At 40.1% G+C, this 18,001-nt stretch overlaps 1 protein-coding gene across 2 annotated transcripts in view; it reads left to right on the forward strand.

Moving 5' to 3' along the window:
* The window catches only part of UPF2 (UPF2 regulator of nonsense mediated mRNA decay), a 54,799-nt gene extending 37,434 nt beyond the window's left edge, over positions 1-17,365 (forward strand). For both annotated transcript variants that reach the window (XM_088134858.1, XM_088134859.1), the window contains 7 exons: positions 2,194-2,333; positions 3,613-3,717; positions 7,465-7,563; positions 9,032-9,199; positions 11,000-11,141; positions 11,844-11,964; positions 16,070-17,365. In XM_088134858.1, the coding sequence (XP_087990984.1) occupies positions 2,194-2,333; positions 3,613-3,717; positions 7,465-7,563; positions 9,032-9,199; positions 11,000-11,141; positions 11,844-11,964; positions 16,070-16,079 (785 nt within the window). In that variant the 3' untranslated portion in view covers positions 16,080-17,365. The remainder of the gene's footprint in view (positions 1-2,193; positions 2,334-3,612; positions 3,718-7,464; positions 7,564-9,031; positions 9,200-10,999; positions 11,142-11,843; positions 11,965-16,069) is intronic.
* The last annotated feature ends 636 nt before the right edge of the window (positions 17,366-18,001 follow it).

The following is an 18,001-nucleotide window of genomic DNA, read 5'->3' on the forward strand; positions in this document are numbered from 1 at the left end:
TTCACTGAAGTGCTACTGATACACAGCAGATCTTTGGGTAATTGAATTGCAATTACAATTGTTCAGTTGCGTCACAAATCCTTTATTGGTAGCAATATTTGGCTTCTGCTGAGGCCCATATTCCAGCAGGGATCATCTGCTAATCTTACAAGCCTTGAGCCTTCATTTTCCTCCATACTGTTGTGGGCTCTCCAAGTGTGGAAACAGTGAGAGCAGCATGGAAAAGGAGTGAGACCCTTCACTTGCCTTGTCCTCTCCTTCTGGACAGTTGTGCAGGTTGGACCAGAGGGAGAAGGGACTGAGCACTAGTGATGGTCTCATTGAGGTCAAGTTGCCCACAAATGGCATGAGCTGGTACAGGTGCTGTACATGGATTTTTGTGATTTTTCATGTGTGCTAGTGCACATAGATAGGGTATAAGGAGAAGTGGAATGGAGATACTATTTGCAAATGGCATGGTTGCACAGCAATGCAAGCTACCATCTAGAAGAATAAAAACAGTAAAAAAAGGGGCAGATCTCTACTTGAAAGACAAGTCTGGGAAATTTGGAGTCTTAGAATCAGTGTGACATTTGGAAAGGAACTATATTCCTAGGTATAATACTGGAGAAATTGAACTGTGAAGCTGAATCTAAAATTACATTCCGAAAATAAAGCACGACAGAATACTACATGGGCTGTTTTAGGAAAGATGGCATTTGCCAACTCCCACAAACCATTTGTCTGCTAGTTCCTCTTGACATCTCTTCCACACTTCAACCAAGCAGGTGCTGCACATGTTAGCGACAGCAGCAGAAGTATTAAAAAATAATTTCCTCAAGGTGATCAAAGTCATTATTACACTGTCTTGTGAAAGTATTAAGGAAAGATGGAAAATGGGAGAGCAGGTTGTGAAATAACCTGATGCCAAAAAGAAATATAATCTTGTTCAACAAAACGGATCAGAGATGTTACCTCTGGTTTCAGAAATAGATGCCAGTATCAATTGTAGTTAGAACCTGAAAGCTACGTTTCAGTATTAAAATATTTTTTAAAAAAACTTAAATATGAACATTTTAAATTGCTGATCTAAGGTTTATAACAATTTTTCAAATATGCTCTCCTTAAAATTACTTAAAATTTTCCTACTTAGAAGTGGGAAAAGTAGAAACTGTCCAGCTGGATAAGTGTTCAAAAAGTAAATTTGTACCTATTCTTCTCAGTTTTGCTCATTTTTCTGGGCTTAAAAACTGGCTGAGAATTTAATTTAAGCAGAGGAATCATCCTTAAGTCTTCTTTCTCCTGAATCCAGAACTTTTGGGGGATTGGTGGTCAAGCAGAGTTTCCCACTGAGAGAGAATGGTTGGCACTGAGGCTCATGCTTTTCACAGGTGACAGACTCTAAATAACTACAGTGGTACCTCGGGTCACGAACGCTTCTGTTCACGACCAATTCGGGTCACGAACAGCACCGTTCGCAAAATTTTGCTTCCGTCCGTGAACTCCGCATTGGGTGACGAACAGGATCCGTGGCCATTTTCCCTGCCGTGACACATGGTCGTGGCTTCCTGTAGGGAGGGGGACTCTCCCTCCAAGCAATAACCGCCTCCCCACCCGCCTTCCTGTCCTCCACGCCAGAAGTCGCATTGAGCAAGGTTAGCGTTCTCTCTCTTCGTACTGCACTGTACTGTATTTTGTTTCATATTTTTGTGGTTTTAAAAAAAAATACATATGGTTCAGAACGGATTAACCATAATTACATTGAACCTTATGGGAAAATTTGATTTGGGATGCGGCCAAAATCGGTTGGTGACCAAATTCAGAGGGGTCAGAACAGATTAACCGTATTTACATTGAACCTTATGGGAAAATTTGATTCGGGTCGCGACCAGAGTTGCGGAACGAATTAAGTTCGTGACCCGAGGTACCACTGTATATGGTTGAAAGGCTGGTTTATAACCCAGAGAAGCATTAGGATTAAATGGTACGTCCTCAGAAGTGCTCTAGAAATTAATATGAGGAAGGCCCAAAGGCTTTTGGGGGTATTCTATTTTATAATAGTGATTTCAACATAAAAAAGTTTGCAACTTGGTGTATCTCAGGGTAAGTCCCATTGATTCCAGTGGTGCTCCTTATAATTAAGCATTAGACCATAATGTTTGGATTTTTCCCAGTGCCTGCCTTCATAATTGTTTCTTGTTCCTTCCCCCTTAGGTCTTATGAATGACAAAGACTCTAAGGATTCGATGACTGAGGGAGAGAACCTGGAGGAGGATGAAGAAGAAGAGGAAGGTGGAGTAGAGATCGAAGAACAATCTGGAAATGAAAGTGAAATAAATGAACCAGAGGAAGAGGTGATTCTCTCTCCTCTTAACTTTATCAAATACAGTTTGGAAGAGTGGGAAATACAGCTGTTAGCCAATTGCTCAAAATTCACAAACAAATAGCTCATGTTTAAGGCCTGCTATTCACCACAACTGAGGAGATGTATATAATTTGGGCAAGCAAGAAGGAGCAGTCCAAGCTCATCCCTGCCAAGAGTGTCCACAGAATATGGTTAAAAAAAGTCCAGGTGCACTTAGAAAAAAGGTGGAAATTTGTTTGCACCATGGTGGCTGCCATCTTGACATTTTTAACCATACCCTGTGGACTCTCTTCTCTCAGCTATGATAATTTATTAAGTAGAGGGATAGAGTTGCTGAAATCCAGTTGAGAATATTCATGATTTTGTGAACCGTGTATGCAGATTTCACTAGAATCCCATCTGTTCTGATTTTCTGTTAGGAGTGATAGAGAGTAGAAGATAAAGACATGATGTTCAAGCCCAGGAATGTCTTTATGAATGCCAATAGTCTTGTCATAGTTAGAACTCTTCCATTTTGCCTGCTTTAGAGCATTTGCCTCTATACGTTTTGGAGAATAACTTCCATCAGCCCCTACCAGCAAAAGATTCTGTAAAATGTGGCCCTAGACATGTGGGAAAGTTTTAAATTGCCTACCTCTGCTGTAAACATAGATAAATAATATTAGCAATATAATACTTTTTGATATAAAGTAGAGGTGGCCTTCTTTGTCCATGGTTTTGCATATTAACCATGGAAAAGTAGTTTCAGAGGACAGAGAGTTGGCATATTTTACACAAGTGTGAAATGATGGACAGGCTTTTGTATGTCCATCATTGTACTTATTTTTCACAGATCCCATTATCTGCATAGTTTGGCTGTGGTGGAACCCTGTGGATGACCCCTGACCCAGGGTCAGCCTTATCTATCTTGGATAGTTCTGTTTCACATAAAGTAGTTTATTTTTATTTACTTGTTTCATTATATTATAGCTGCCCACTCCAGCAGATACTGGATTCCACCATCATTCCGTCATCTTCTTAAGAAAAGCAGACAGATAGCTGGATAATTTTTAATCATGTTCGGTGGGAACATTGTCCTTTTCTGAACAACTGGACTGGATAATTAAGTTCAGAGTGAATTTTGAAGTAACAGTGACATGATTGCTAAAATATCTTAAAATTAAGTTCATACAAGTATGTTTGTACACAAAAGCTTTGAAGATTGTAATTTGTATAACTCACGTTAAAGCAAGACTTAGGGCTGTGCATTAAAGCTCTTGATCTTTCAGGAGGGCTCAGAGAATGATGATGATGAAGGAGAAGAGGAAGAAGAAGAAAATACTGATTATCTCACCGACTCTAATAAGGAGAATGAAACTGATGAAGAGAACACGGTATGTATTTTTCTTTAACAACATTTAGTGCTAAAAAGACTGCATATAGACAAAGTTAGTCTACTGGGGAAAAATGAGTTTCCTTTGGTTTCTCATTTATATGAAAAACAGCTGCAAACACATAATACCTTAGCAACAGTTTTAGTTTGAGTACAGCATCTGTTGGTAGGTAGAGTGCCATAATCGCTAATCTCCAGACAAACATCAGGAAGCAAAGCCACAGACCACTTTCACATCAACCATGTGCTGCTGTGGTAGAACAGCACCTATTAATATTTTATTTCCAATATTGTCTCTGAGTTGGGGAGATAAGATTCCAGTAAACTCTCTCCTTAGCTTACCCTATGCAGATAAGGTGCCCTCATTAGAATGGATGGTGCTGTTTTCACATGGAAGAGATATCTTGATTGGAAGAGTAAAAAGAAAGAAACAGTACTTAACAGAAGTGGTCACATTGCCTTAAAATGACATTTAAAGGAACTGACCATAGAAGCTGGAATGTTTGTATGAGTTATGCTATATGTCAAAAGAAAGCTTATCTCAAAACAATGAGCTGAACAGTGGTGTTTTTCTAATGCTTCCTGCTACAAACTATTGTTCAAAGAAGGAAGGGTTGGCCTGACATAAGCTGGGGAAGACAACTGAATCTAAGGAACTAAATTACATTGAGATAGAAAGAGTGCTGCAAATTTAATTCAGAGGCTTATCCAGGGCAGCATTCTGTTCTTGCATTGACAGCTAGGTGAAAACACCTGGAGCATTAGTACAATGTCTTCTGGTCCCCATCCATATATCTAATACTATGCGGACCTTGGGGTTCTCTGAGCTTGGTTGTTTTGCAGACATTTCGTTACCCATCTACAGTGGGGCAAAAAACTATTTAGTCAGCGACCAATTGTGCAAGTTCTCCCACTTAAAAAGATGAGAGAGGCCTGTAATTTTCTTCATAGGTATACCTCAACTATGAGAGACAAAATGAGAAAAAAAATCCAGAAAATCACATTGTCTGATTTTTAAAGAATGTATTTGCAAATCATGGTGGAAAATAAGTATTTGGTCACCTACAAACAAGCAAGACGTCCGGCTCTCACAGACCTGTAACTACTTCTTTAAGAGGCTCCTCTGTCCTCCACTTGTTACCTGTAGTAATGGCACCTGTTTGACCTTGTTATCAGTATAAAAGACACCTGTCCACAACCTCAAACAGTCACACTCCAAACTCCACTATGGCCAAGACCATAGAGTTGTTGAAGGACACCAGAAACAAAATTGTAGACCTGCACCAGGCTGGGAAGACTGAATCTGCAATAGGCAAGCAGCTTGGTGTGAAGAAATCAACTGTGGAAGCAATAATTAGAAAATGGAAGACATACAAGACCACTGATAATCTCCCTTGATCTGGGGCTCCACGCAAGTTCTCACCCTGTGGGGTCAAAATGATCACAAGAATGGTGAGCAAAAATCCCAGAACCACACGGGGGGACCTAGTGAATGACCTGCAGAGAGCTGGGACCAAAGTAACAAAGGCTACCATCAGTAACACACTATGCCGCCAGGGACTCAAATCCTGCAGTGCCAGACATGTCCCCCTGCTTAAGCCAGTACATGTCCGGGCCCATCTGAAGTTTGCTAGAGAGCATTTGGATGATCCAGAAGAGGATTGGGAGGATGTCATATGGTCAGATGAAACCAAAGTAGAATGTTTTGGTCTAAACTCAACTCGTCATGTTTGGAGGAGAGAGAATGCTGAGTTGCATCCAAAGAACACCATACCTACTGTGAAGCATGGGGGTAGAAACATCATGCTTTGGGGCTGTTTTTCTGCAAAGGGACCAGGATGACTGATCCGTGTAAAGGAAAGAATGAATGGGGCCATGTATCGTGAGATTTTGAGTGAACACCTCCTTCCATCAGCAAGGGCACTGAAGATGAAACGTGGCTGGGTCTTTCAGCATGACGATCCCAAACACACCGCCCGGGCAACAAAGGAGTGGCTTCGTAAGAAGCATTTCAAGGTCCTGGAGTGGCCTAGCCAGTCTCCAGATCTCAACCCCGTGGAAAACCTTTGGAGGGAGTTGAAAGTCTGTGTTGCTCAGCGACAGCCCCAAAACATCACTGCTCTAGAGATCTGCATGGAGGAATGGGCCAAAATACCAGCAACAGTGTGTGAAAACCTTGTGAAAACTTACAGAAAACGTTTGACCTCTGTCATTGCCAACAAAGGATATATAACAAAGTATTGAGATGAACTTTTGATATTGACCAAATACTTATTTTCCACCATGATTTGCAAATAAATTCTTTAAAAATCAGACAATGTGATTTTCTGGATTTTTTTTCTCATTTTGTCTCTCATAGTTGAGGTATACCTATGATGAAAATTATAGGCCTCTCTCATCTTTTTAAGTGGGAGAACTTGCACAATTGGTGGCTGACTAAATACTTTTTTGCCCCACTGTAGGTAACATCTACAGTGCTAGAAAGGAATGGGGTTTGCTCTCTGTTTATATACTTAGGTTGTTTTGGGGGGCTTTAGTTGGCTTGTATGCTACGGTGATGCCATGTGGTTGTAATAGTCTGTTGGTGGTTTCTGAGACATTTCTGATGTATGGCAGTGTTATCCTTTTCATAGCTTGTGTTGGTTGTGCAGTAGTGGATTGAGTGGTCAGGCACCTTTTGATAAAGTTGCGTGGGTATCCGTTTTGTTGGAAGATGTTGTATAGGTGGTCTGTTTCCTTTTTCTGCTGTTTTCGGTTGCTGCAATGCATTTGCGCTCGTCTGAATAATGTTCTTACACAGCTCCTCTTGTGGGAGGTTGAGTTGTTACTTTAGCAATGGAGCACTTGGTTAGCATGGGTTGTTTTTTGATAGACTTGTGTTTCTAATTTGCCATCATTTCCTCTGCTGATGTGGATATCCAGGAAGGGTAGTGTGTTATTGTTTTCTTCTTCCCTTGTGAACTTTATTCCTTTGAAGATGTTGTTGATTGTTCACACTTCGACCCTGAGCTACATATATTCTCTTCTATTGATATATCTAATAATTGGGGATTTCAGGAGAACAAAGTATATTCAAGGTGTGGATTCTGATAGAAGGTACAGTGGTGTGCCTGAATTGGATTTTTTTAAATAATTAGATATAGTCTATGACTAACACTGGAAATGAAATCATTCCCCAGTGCTGATTTTTTTCTTCCAGCTCAAAACTGGAAGAAAAAGCTGTCTGTTATGTTCAGCAATTTCTTTCTAACGAACTGTATTAACTGTAATATCCTTTGTTAACTCCTGCCACTTTTTTAAAAAGAATGTAAAAATGCTCCCTTTTCACACTGAGCAAAATGCATATCTTTGTTTCAAATGTATAGAATATTTTTTTCGGACATTCTTATTCCTTGTCACTCACATACGCTGATCTGGATTAGCAATGACTAGTTCCCCTATTAGAGGTTTACTTGGGAATGATATCATTTTGTCACACATGTAACCTTTTCCTGCTTGTTTACTGTTCTAAAAAACAGTAAGAAACATGTAGTAGAGAACACCTTTAGTTGTGAGACACATAATTGAATCATTACTTGAGAAACCAAAGCATTAAAATGCATTCTTGGATACATTTTGAAAGCATTATAGCCCTGTGAATGGGGCCAGATAATTTCTTTATGGGAGGAATCCAGTCTGTTTGCCACTCCCCACTGGCAGAAAATATACATCAACTGAAAGCACATAATGATGCTGTTTTTTATATCAGGAGGTAATGATTAAAGGAGGTGGACTGAAACGTGTCCCATGTGCTGAAGATGAAGATTTTATTCAGGCGTTGGATAAAATGATGCTGGAAAACTTACAGGTATGGATTAATTTTTAGTACAAGTGTGCACAGTGTTCTGTTTTACAAAACTCCCTACTTCTTGTGAAACTGTTGTTTCAGGTGTGAAATGGGCTGTTTCAAGTATTTTGAATGTGTCTCATGCTTGAAACAGAGCTGTTCAAGCTCAAAAACTTCCAAGATATTTAGAGCGTGCCATTTCGTACTCAAGCCAGCAGTGTGCACTCCAAGTACTGGTGGGCAGGTGAAATTTCATGCTCAGATAGTGCAAAGCAAAGAATTTTGCACACCCACAATTTTAGTGACTTGTTGCTACTAGCCACTAAAACTTTTGTTTTCAGCTGGTAATGAGATATACATGATACATCTTAGTGTGCTGACTCTGAATCCTAGTACTCCGTCAACTGTGGTTGACCCAACCAACCACTGTACTAGGGATCAGCAGGCTCTCTGTTCCCCCACAAGAACGTGAGGAAAACTTTCTAATTTGTACAATAGAAATGTTTTGCTTTTCTTGAACAGGGGTTCCTACAGGGAAAGGGTCAAACAAGTCAAGTTGGTGACCACAACCATGCAATTGAAGCCCCACCCTTTTCTACGTGTATTGCGACAGACACACAAAAAGGGTGGGGTTTTGATTACATGGTTGTGGCTATCATCTTGCCTTTTTTTTGACTCCCCTACTGTAGACCCCCCTGCTTCAGCAAAATAGTCTTAGGTGAACTTTTTGTAAATGATAACATCTTAGCAGGCTCACTTAACAGTTGCCACTCAGGGGGCTGGAGGGGGGCATTAAGAAAAAAGCCTCCTTTCTAGATATTAAGGTCCATTCAAATACTGTGATAAAGGACGATGTGCTTCATTACTTTGGTCTCAAGTAAAGTACAATTCTGTAGTTAAACTCCAGCTCTTCGAATTGTGCTTAGCAATAAGCCAGCAAGAATGAAACTCTGAAAGTTAGCCCAAATTGCCTTCTTCCTTTAAAAATGAAAAATGTTTTATGCTGTTTATGAGGACTGAACATATTGAGTCTGGTGAGTCTCAAGACACTAGTAGAAAGAAATCGGAGTAATGTGTTGTTTTTTCGCAAATTTTGTAAAGCGCAGTCTCGGATTTGAATGCTTGGCATGTAGCTCTCCTAAATCATGGCTCCCTTATGCATGTTCTTGATGTGAATACAGTTGTTTGCCTCCCTATGTTTGCCACCCTCACACTTCTAGATATACAGAGAAACACAGATATAAACCAGTGTTTTTCAAACTTGGCAGCTTTAAGTTGTGTGGACTTCAACTCCCAGAATGCTGTGCTGGCTAGGGAATTCTGGCAGTTGAAGTCCACATATCTTAAAGTTGCCAAGTTTGAAAAACACAGATCTAAACAAAATAGGGTGTAAAGTAGCTTTGAACTGAATGCTGTAATCCTTCACTCTGATTACCTTCTCTTGGTACTCAGACCTTTCAGCAAGCTGTGTTTTCTTTTGCACTTGCAGCAAAGAAGTGGAGAGTCGGTGAAAGTGCATCAGTTAGATGTTGCCATTCCTTTGCATCTCAAAAGTCAGCTGAAGAAAGGACCACCGCTCGGGGGTGGGGAGGGGGAATCTGAGTCTGGAGACACAATGCCTTTTGTCATGTTAACTCGGAAAGGCAACAAGCAGCAGGTAAGGATAGACCTCAATTAAATTAATGTTGCTCTTTTTATTCCTCATTTTCTTTATCCAAAATACTGATAGCAGGATTCAGGAAGTGACACTAAGGACATGGGGGCACTGCAGGAACCCCAGTGAGCAGAAAGCAGTCTCTTTCTTCTTTCAAAGATGCTGATTGTTGTAATTTCCCCTTTTGAAATGGAAGAAACGGTGCAAAGAACTGTGGTGGCAGGCTGCTTACCTTAGAATGCCTGCTAACCTGTTCATTTATTTCACTAGCCTGGTGAAAGCTTTTTAAAAGTTGCAGGTCCCCTCCCCCCACTTGTTTATTGATTTAAGCTTCAAGCAGGAGCATGTCTATTATTTTTTTCCTTAATAGAGATATTCTTCTAATGCTCTTGGGATGTGAAAATGATGAAATTGCTATTAAAGCAGCATAACTGCCTTAATTATGTTGTAGCAGTTTGCATGTTAGGTTAGATTAAGAGCAAATGTTGCTTAGATGCTTCAAAATTCAGCTCCTGCTACCTTGACGTGGTTGTGGGGCTTGCATGCTCTGACGAGGATGAGAGCTATGCTAAAGGAGATAAGAGAGAAAGGACTAGAGAAAATCACAAAATATAAAGACTTGCAAATAGAAGTAGAATGACTATGGCAAAAGAAAGCAAAGATAGTACCAGTAGCGATAGGCACCTTGGGTATGCAATCCCAAAACATCTGGAGCACCACTTGAAGATCATCGGCATTAACAAAATCACAACCAGTCAATTGCAAAAGGCAATTTTACTAGGAACAACTTATGTCCCGCGACGATACCTTTAACACCATCAAACAACATCTGCCTATCCCAGGTCCTTGGGAAGGACTCAGTAGGTGGATAAAAATGCCAAATCCAGTCTAAACATCTGGCTGACTGTGCAACCAACAATAATAATAAGCCAGCAGTGGTATTCCCAGTGGTTATCGGCACACTGGGTGCCATACCAAAAAGCCTTGGACGGCACTTAGAAAATCTGCACATTGACAGTATTTCCATCTGTCAATTACAAGAGGCCACCCTGCTTGGATCCGCACGTATACTACGCCGATACATTACGACACCTAGGTTCTTGGGAAGAACTCAATGCAAATGAAGGCCAACACCAGCTAAGACACTGGCAGCTGTGATTTCATGATGATGGTGGTGGTGATGATGATGATGATGATGATAATGGATGACTGTGCAACCAACCATAATAACAACAACCACAACAACTTGTATGCTGCCCAACTCTCAATGACTCTGGGCAGTGATTTTACATGAGTTGGTCCTTCTTTTGCAAGACAATGACAATATGAAACATTTCAGATTAATTGTATTATGTGGATACCTAATATTTTAGACAACAAGAAAATAGTGACACACTTTGTTTTCCTGGCCATGCATAGCTTTTCAATGGAGAAGTTGTAACTTTATTTACATATAAAAATTAGTGGGATTAACTTCCAAAAAATTATGTTTTGGGATGTGGCTGTAAGTCCCCCTTAATATACATTTACTCATCTATCAGAGTAAAGCAAATGTTAATAGGTTTTCCCAGATGAGCCTCTGTTTCATGTAATTCAGTAGAATTAAATGGCCTGATTTTGCATTCTTATCCACACATCTTCATTCAAAATATGGTTCTCAAAATACCTTGCACCTGTACGATGACAAGTAGTGGTGGAAATTAAAGAATAATACTTGGATCTCTTCACTTGCCCTTGTAGGCAATGTTTAGTCAGGGTTGTCTTCCTTTCTTTGGGCTCATAGACTGACTTCTGCTCTTTCAGTTTAAAATCCTGAATGTACCGATGTCTTCCCAACTGGCTGCAAATCACTGGAATCAACAACAAGCTGAGCAAGAGGAACGCATGCGAATGAAAAAACTAACATTGGACATCAATGAACGGCAAGAACAGGAGGACTATCAGGGTATGAAGCTACTTTTAAGTCTTTTATATATAGGAAGCAGTTCAGAGAATCACCTTCCCACACTCTAATGCACTTGGGTTGGTTTTGTTCCTGCATACAAATGTACATATGGCTGCTCCAAAATACACAAGAAAAATAACACCTAAGGATCAATATGATCAAAAGATGTCCTTCAAATAAAAATCAAACAGATGTCTCTTGTAATTTGGAATGGGCATTATTGAAAGGTATTTTTAAAGTCCTTGTGTGCCCTTCACCATAGAGATTTACAAATGTACCTGCTGTTGGCTGCCCAAACAGCTAAAATTTCTAGCAAGTACTGTGGAACACCATTTGCCCATTCAATAAGAAATTTATTCTTTTAGGCTCTGCTAAACAGTAAAAGCATGTGCCTAACTTACAGGCATGCTTTGTTTTCATTTTCAAAATTACCTTTTGCTGATCCAACTTGAAAATCATTTATTAGTCATAATTGTTTCAAATACAGCTGAGATATTAGTCCCCTCCCAAATATTGCAAATTCCTGTCCAAGAAGTCTTAATTGTTCACAGAATGACATTTTTGAGGATTCTTTCACTGAAAAATGAAGGAATTTGGGAACTTAAGAGTCTTGCTGTAAATCTCTCTGACATTCTTATCAATTTAGAATGAACTATGCACTCCGTCACCCTTCAATTTATTTCTTAAAAATCTAATCCGCAGAAATGATGCAGTCCTTGGCTCAGCGGCCAGCTCCAGCAAATACGAACCGAGAACGGCGACCTCGTTACCAGCATCCAAAAGGAGCACCTAATGCTGACCTCATCTTTAAAACTGGTGGAAGGTAAGAATTGTCAGGTTCAGCCCAAAGAACTCCCCAAGACAGTGCAGATACAGTTCTGTTGCGTTTATTAGCTTCCACCTCAAGACAGAAATCTCTCCAAACTGAACCTAAGTTCCCAAGCCAGCAACCCAAAACACCGTGAATTCCTTAAGGTGGTGCCAGTGTCATCTTAAACTTCCCACGCTCCTGTTGGGGGCTAAGAGAATGCTTATATCCTCGAGCGCGGCCTTCATCCAACCATTCCTTCACAGAATTCCGGGAACAAGGTAGGATTATTGCATGGTTTTCAGTTTTCCCACCACTCCTGATTTTGGAACTGAAAAGTCTTTTAATCTATAAGGGGATTATATCCTTAAGCAAGAAGACATTTTTGCTGGAACCAAATGGTCTGTCTTGAAAACCTTAGAGCAGAAATCACTAACAGGTTGAAATTTTATTTATTTATTTTTTTTTGGGAAACATTACTGAAATGAATAGGGGCAATACGAGACTGGGAGAAAAAAAAATGTTCTGCTTTTCAGAGTGAAAACAATGTAAAAATTATCTGAAATAATTTAGAAGTTTATGTGAGCTTTTACTTTTAGAAGTAGCCATGACAGTGGGCTCAGGACTAGGGGGGATTTGTGTCTTCTTCATTGGAACAAGGTGGAAGCCATTCTTGACATGTAAGTCACACTGTAGCTCCTTCCAAGATCTACAAGTTCTTCAGGTTCTCCCATTTTCTTTGGTTGGAAGACTTCCTACAGGGGATCTGTCCTGCACCTCTAGTTTTAAAAGCAGATCCCTTGCATTTGCTGTGACATTCTGTTGGTTAAAGTGTGATAGGAATGAGAACAGGCAGAAATGTTTCAGCCTTAAAGTAATCTTACCATACAGGCTCTGAGCAGATATGCACATATATACTATAATTCATGTTTCCAGCTAGAGGCATGATCATATAAAAATATTTCAGAAATATCACCACTACTATATGTTTGCCCTTTTGTTCTGACAGTGAAGGCCTCTGTGGAGTCCTTGGGGTCTCTGAGCTTGGTTGTTTTCTTGCAAATGTTTCGTTACCTAGCCCGGTAACGAAACATTTGCAAGAAAACAGCCAAGCTCAGAGAACCCCAAGGACTCCACAGTTCATCCCTGAGCTACATATATTCTCTTCTAATAGTGAAGGCCTCTGTTACAATATTCTTGCCTACCTCTAATTCCTGTAATTTACAAGAATCTAACCACAGGGGCACGTTAGTGTTCTTTGGATGAAAAGCCTTTTGAACTAATGTATCTTACTCCAGCTTTTAGGTTATTAGGAGAAAGATAAAAATAAATATCAAGTGTGTTAAAATATGCCTAGATAGGCAGGCAGTATACAAACCTGAGCAGAGTTTTCAGAACACCTTATGCAGACTTTCTCTCCCTCTCCTACTAGTAAAGAAAAGAAAGGGGGAGGTCCCTCTTGCTTAGCTATTGAGAAGAAAAGCATTACCTCCAAAAACCTATAGCTGATGAATTACCACTGGAGATGAGGAGGCTTCATATTGCCTAATCTCTTAACTGATCAACTGCTTTTGAATGGGCACTAGAAACATTTCAATATTTCATCCTCCACTTCCCAGAAATTGGCCTTACCCGAGGGAGAAAAGTTATTCAAAATTACATGAACTTAGATTGAATGAGTACTTGATGAAAAAGCGGTTCATCCAAGGCATCTGTGAAATTCAGTTGTGGGCTCTTTTAACTCTAACTGCTAGGATCAGAGGAAACTTAGGATATTGTGGTTAAATCAGTTCTTGTTATTTCCAACACTAGGAATAATTTTTAAAATCTACATTTGTATTCTTGCTGATGGTGGGATGGAGCTTAGAAACTGTCTAAGCCACCTAATGAGATTTATACTGCTTCACCCATACATATTTCTTCCCAGTCCTCTTTAGGAAAAATAAAAGGCATATATAGTCAGTTGTGTCCAGAAATTTCTCCTAAAAGTGTATACTTGTGAATCTATTGCCTTATGACTAAAAAAAAAAAGGCCAAGTCTCTTTTCGAGATTGATACCAGGTAGACCATGGATACAACCATGCAGGTTTCTTAGCGGCAATACAGGAGTAGTTTGGCCACTGCATTCTTCTACAATGCTTTCTTGACTTCCTAGTCAGTCTACAGCCCTGGAATTCCCTGGTCCTAGGCAGTTGGAGATCAGTAGTCCTTCATTAAGGGAACAACGGTGGTATCAAATAATATGAGTGAAAAGGAGGGAGGAAAGTTGCTGTCCATTGGATCTTTCATAAGAAAAAGACAGAACTTCTAAGAAAATGTGGAAGAAGTTAACTGCTCACAGGATAATGCAGTGCAGAAAGAAAGTAGAACACTTGCTTCTCAATTACATTGCCATTTCTATTTTTTTAATATGATAAGGTGTGAGAGAGGGAACAGACAGCTCCAAAGCTGATATTAGTCACGGAATACAAAAAGAAAAGTGGGTTTTGGATCAGGAAGGTTCAAGTATAGAATATGAAGGCAGTTACTCTAGGAATCAGTGGCACAGGTAGAGTAGCCAAGTGAAATCAATGCTTTTATTTAAGAAATCAACTTTTAGGCCCCCAGGTATTACCAGATTGGTTCCAGTTCACATTTAAAAATAAGATTTACTTGCTTAGAGACAAAAACTTTCCGTAAGATCCCATGATTATGATTTTCACTTCGACTGTTCTCTGCAGTAAATCAGGCAAATGTCTGCTTACCTACTTCTTCGTTACCTCCAGCTTTATTAGAATTGCATTTGTAGTTGCTGTTGATTCCTGAAAGGTGGTCTTTCTGAAAAGAACAGCCACCATAGAGCCTAGTCTAGCTTCTGCATTGAGAGATTCTGTGGTTACCAAACCTTTTTGGTATTTCTCTGTGATCCTCTTGTAACAGTGGAGGGAGCAGCAGCTAGGAGATGACTTGGGGGGCTTTTAGCTTGCCTCTTGTGCAATCTCAGTTGTGTTGAGATAACTGATACAGTATCAGTATCAGTATACTTTATTGATTAGTCAATTGACCATATCAAAGCATAAGCATCAGCCAGATTAAGATAACTACAAGAGGTGTGCATATAGAAATGTCTCTGCGTGTTGGACACCTCCCCAAAACAACATGCCATTTACCTATTTCTGTTGTATCTAAAAATTCTGTTGAAAATAAACTGTATTGAGTGCCCTGCATGAACGGTGCAGATTTATATTGGATGCTTTGTTTCTGCTAGTTTTGGTGAAAAGTTTAAAACAGCAAAATTATCCTTCTTTCTGACTCCTTGAAATAGGATACTTTGTACTCTGAACCCCTTACATTTTTCCATATTTCTAGCCCTAACGGTTACAACTGGGAGCAGTATTAAATAACATTTATTGAACTGCAGTATAATCTTGATTATAGTTGATTTTCATGTTTGATGACTTTATACTTGTTTGGGGAGGAAATAAAACAATAGGGGTCTTCTAAAGAGCCCAGTTGCAGTACAGGTAGTTCTCAGGTTTCCACCGCTTGTTCAGCAACCATTCAAAGTCATGATGGCGCTCAAGGGGGACTTTCAACAACTCCTTGGAGTTGCGTCCATTACAGCACCCCTGCAGTCACATGATCACGATTCGGGTGCTTGGCAACTGGCTTGCGCTTACGACGGTCCCAACATCCTATGGTCACATGATTGCCTTTGCAACCTTCCCTGCTGGCTTCCTACAAACTTCCCCCATACCCACAAAGTCAATGGGGAAGCTGGGGGGGAGTCACTCCTGCCGCTTTTTTGCCCACCCACGCTCTGTAGCTCCTGGCCGTAGTATCTGCCCGCCTGCCCATAGCTTTCACCCGCAGCTCTCACCCACTGGCCTGCTTGCCTGGGACTCCCTTCTCTTCCCATAGTGAGATCCTCACTTAGCAACCACATGGTCCTAGGGTAATGATGGTAACCAGGACTGCCAGGATAGCACGTTGTACTTTATGACTGCATCACTTAGCAACAGAAATTTCAGTCCCAATTACCATCGTAACCCGAGGACTACCTTTACTGACAACCCTAAGCACTAATGTAACTTAGTTCTTCACTACTCAGACATTTTTCCTTTGTTCTTTTCTTTGCCAGGAGACGTTGATCCAGCAGCAAGCGTCATTTCATTAGGTCCTGTATCTCCAATGTTGTGGATTAGTGGAGTCCTCCAGCAATTAAACGAGAGCAGCGGACACATCTGAGCATGTCAGTCTAGAGAGTTCAGAATCGACAGGCTGGGGCCATAGAGCAGATACACCAGCCTCTATTAAAAACAGAAATAGTGGAAGCTTCCAGTCATGGCCTGTCAAACAAACAAAAAGCATCTTGTTACAGAACCATGTGAGGGTTAATCTTCTCATGAGAATGGAAGTAAATAAATGAGATGGTTAACTTGACCGGTGAGCAGTTCAGTTACAACAAAGAGCAACTTAAATAAGATGGATTATGCTGGAACAGAGACAGTTTTGGTGGCTAAGTATGGGGAAAATCAAACCTAGTAAGAGTGGCATTTTCACTGAATGAAGCATGGTGTGCCAGGAGAATGTTCATTGGGGGGCTCCAGATCTGCACTAGAGAAGTGATAGAGCAAGAGGTAATTATTGTCTAGTAAGCCCCAACACACAGGATAAGCGAAACAGCAACTATTTACCAAAACACAAGATATCTTACTAGAAGACTATGTTCTAAGAGGAAACCAGTCTGTTCCATAATGTGTGTGTGTTAGAGAGGGGGAGGGGGAAAAGAACAAGAAAGGAGCCAGATACAAGGAAGTGGGACGATCTACTGAAGGTCACAGGTAGATGGGAAGGTAGAGAGCGTTGACCAAAAGTTGCTTTGAACAGCCTGACACCAGCCTAAGAACAAGGATCTAGAGGAGCTCTTTAAAGCATCATTGAAAACCAAAATGTGCCAGTCAGCATGACAGACAGATGCCAAGAAGTGGAGCTGAATGTTCTGTTGACTTTCATGGGTTGATAAGCCTCTGTGTCTACATATTAAAAAAAAAAAAAAGGAAAAAAAATAGTTGGCAGAAGTAGAATTTTTATTTTTCTAAATTGAAATAAAGTTTCTTGGTCAGTTTCTGACAATCTTGTTTGTTAGTATAGTTGTGGGGGATATTTTCTTTTCTTTTTTTTTTTGTTTGCTTTCATGTAGTATAGTACATTCAGTTTAAGAACACATCTGTATGCTACTAAATTTTTTTCCTAGCTATTTTAAAATTCTTTTTACCGCTGTTGAGTTCTGCATGTAGAATTTTAAATGAGATTGTACAACTTGTAACATTTCACATTTGCATATTACACACACAGTCAGAAATGCCACCCGATCTTCACCAGCTTCAGAAATCTGATCTTTGCCGATGCTGCAATAAAGTGTTGTAATTTAGAATGGCTCTTTGTCTTTCTGTGTCCCATTTGAGGGCGGGGGCTTAACATGCAGTGATCTATTGCATAAAAGCGATGGGTGTTTCTTTGAGCAGAGGAGAGCAAACTGTTCTGCACTTGATGTTTCTGAGCTAAACCTCCCATCTTCCCACTGCCTCTTTTAAAAACTTGGACATAAAAGCTGTCTGTGATAAGTCAATGTGAAGGGCACAGATACATTTTATGGTACTTATTTCATCATAAGAGCCATTCAGGCAAACTAATTACTAACTTAAGAGGGAAAGCAGTACTAATGGAGAGTTGCCTTTTTGTCAAAGCTATTGCATAGTTGTTTTCCAATAAATTATTCTGACACATTTGCATTGCGTTGCACTCTTTTGATTTTTGGATCCTCTTTGTTAGGACCCAGTGTTATGATGTGCGGGCTTCACTTGAATTTGGACATTCCCATGACTCTTGGGGGAAAAGGAGCAGCTGCTCCTTTTTGCCTTTGAATCCAAAGTGTTGTAGAGTTTGAACAAATACTGATTTTGCTGCTATAATTCAATACTTGGAAATGTGATTCTATTGAAAAATGAAATGTTCAGTTTCCAATGAATGGAAAGAATGATTCAGTACTGTACTTCCTGCTGGTATACAA

Source organism: Python bivittatus, unplaced genomic scaffold (genome assembly GCF_059951505.1).
Source record: "Python bivittatus isolate LINGU-HERP-01145 unplaced genomic scaffold, Pbiv_v1 ctg000120_np1212, whole genome shotgun sequence".
In the NCBI taxonomy this organism is placed as follows: domain Eukaryota; kingdom Metazoa; phylum Chordata; class Lepidosauria; order Squamata; family Pythonidae; genus Python; species Python bivittatus.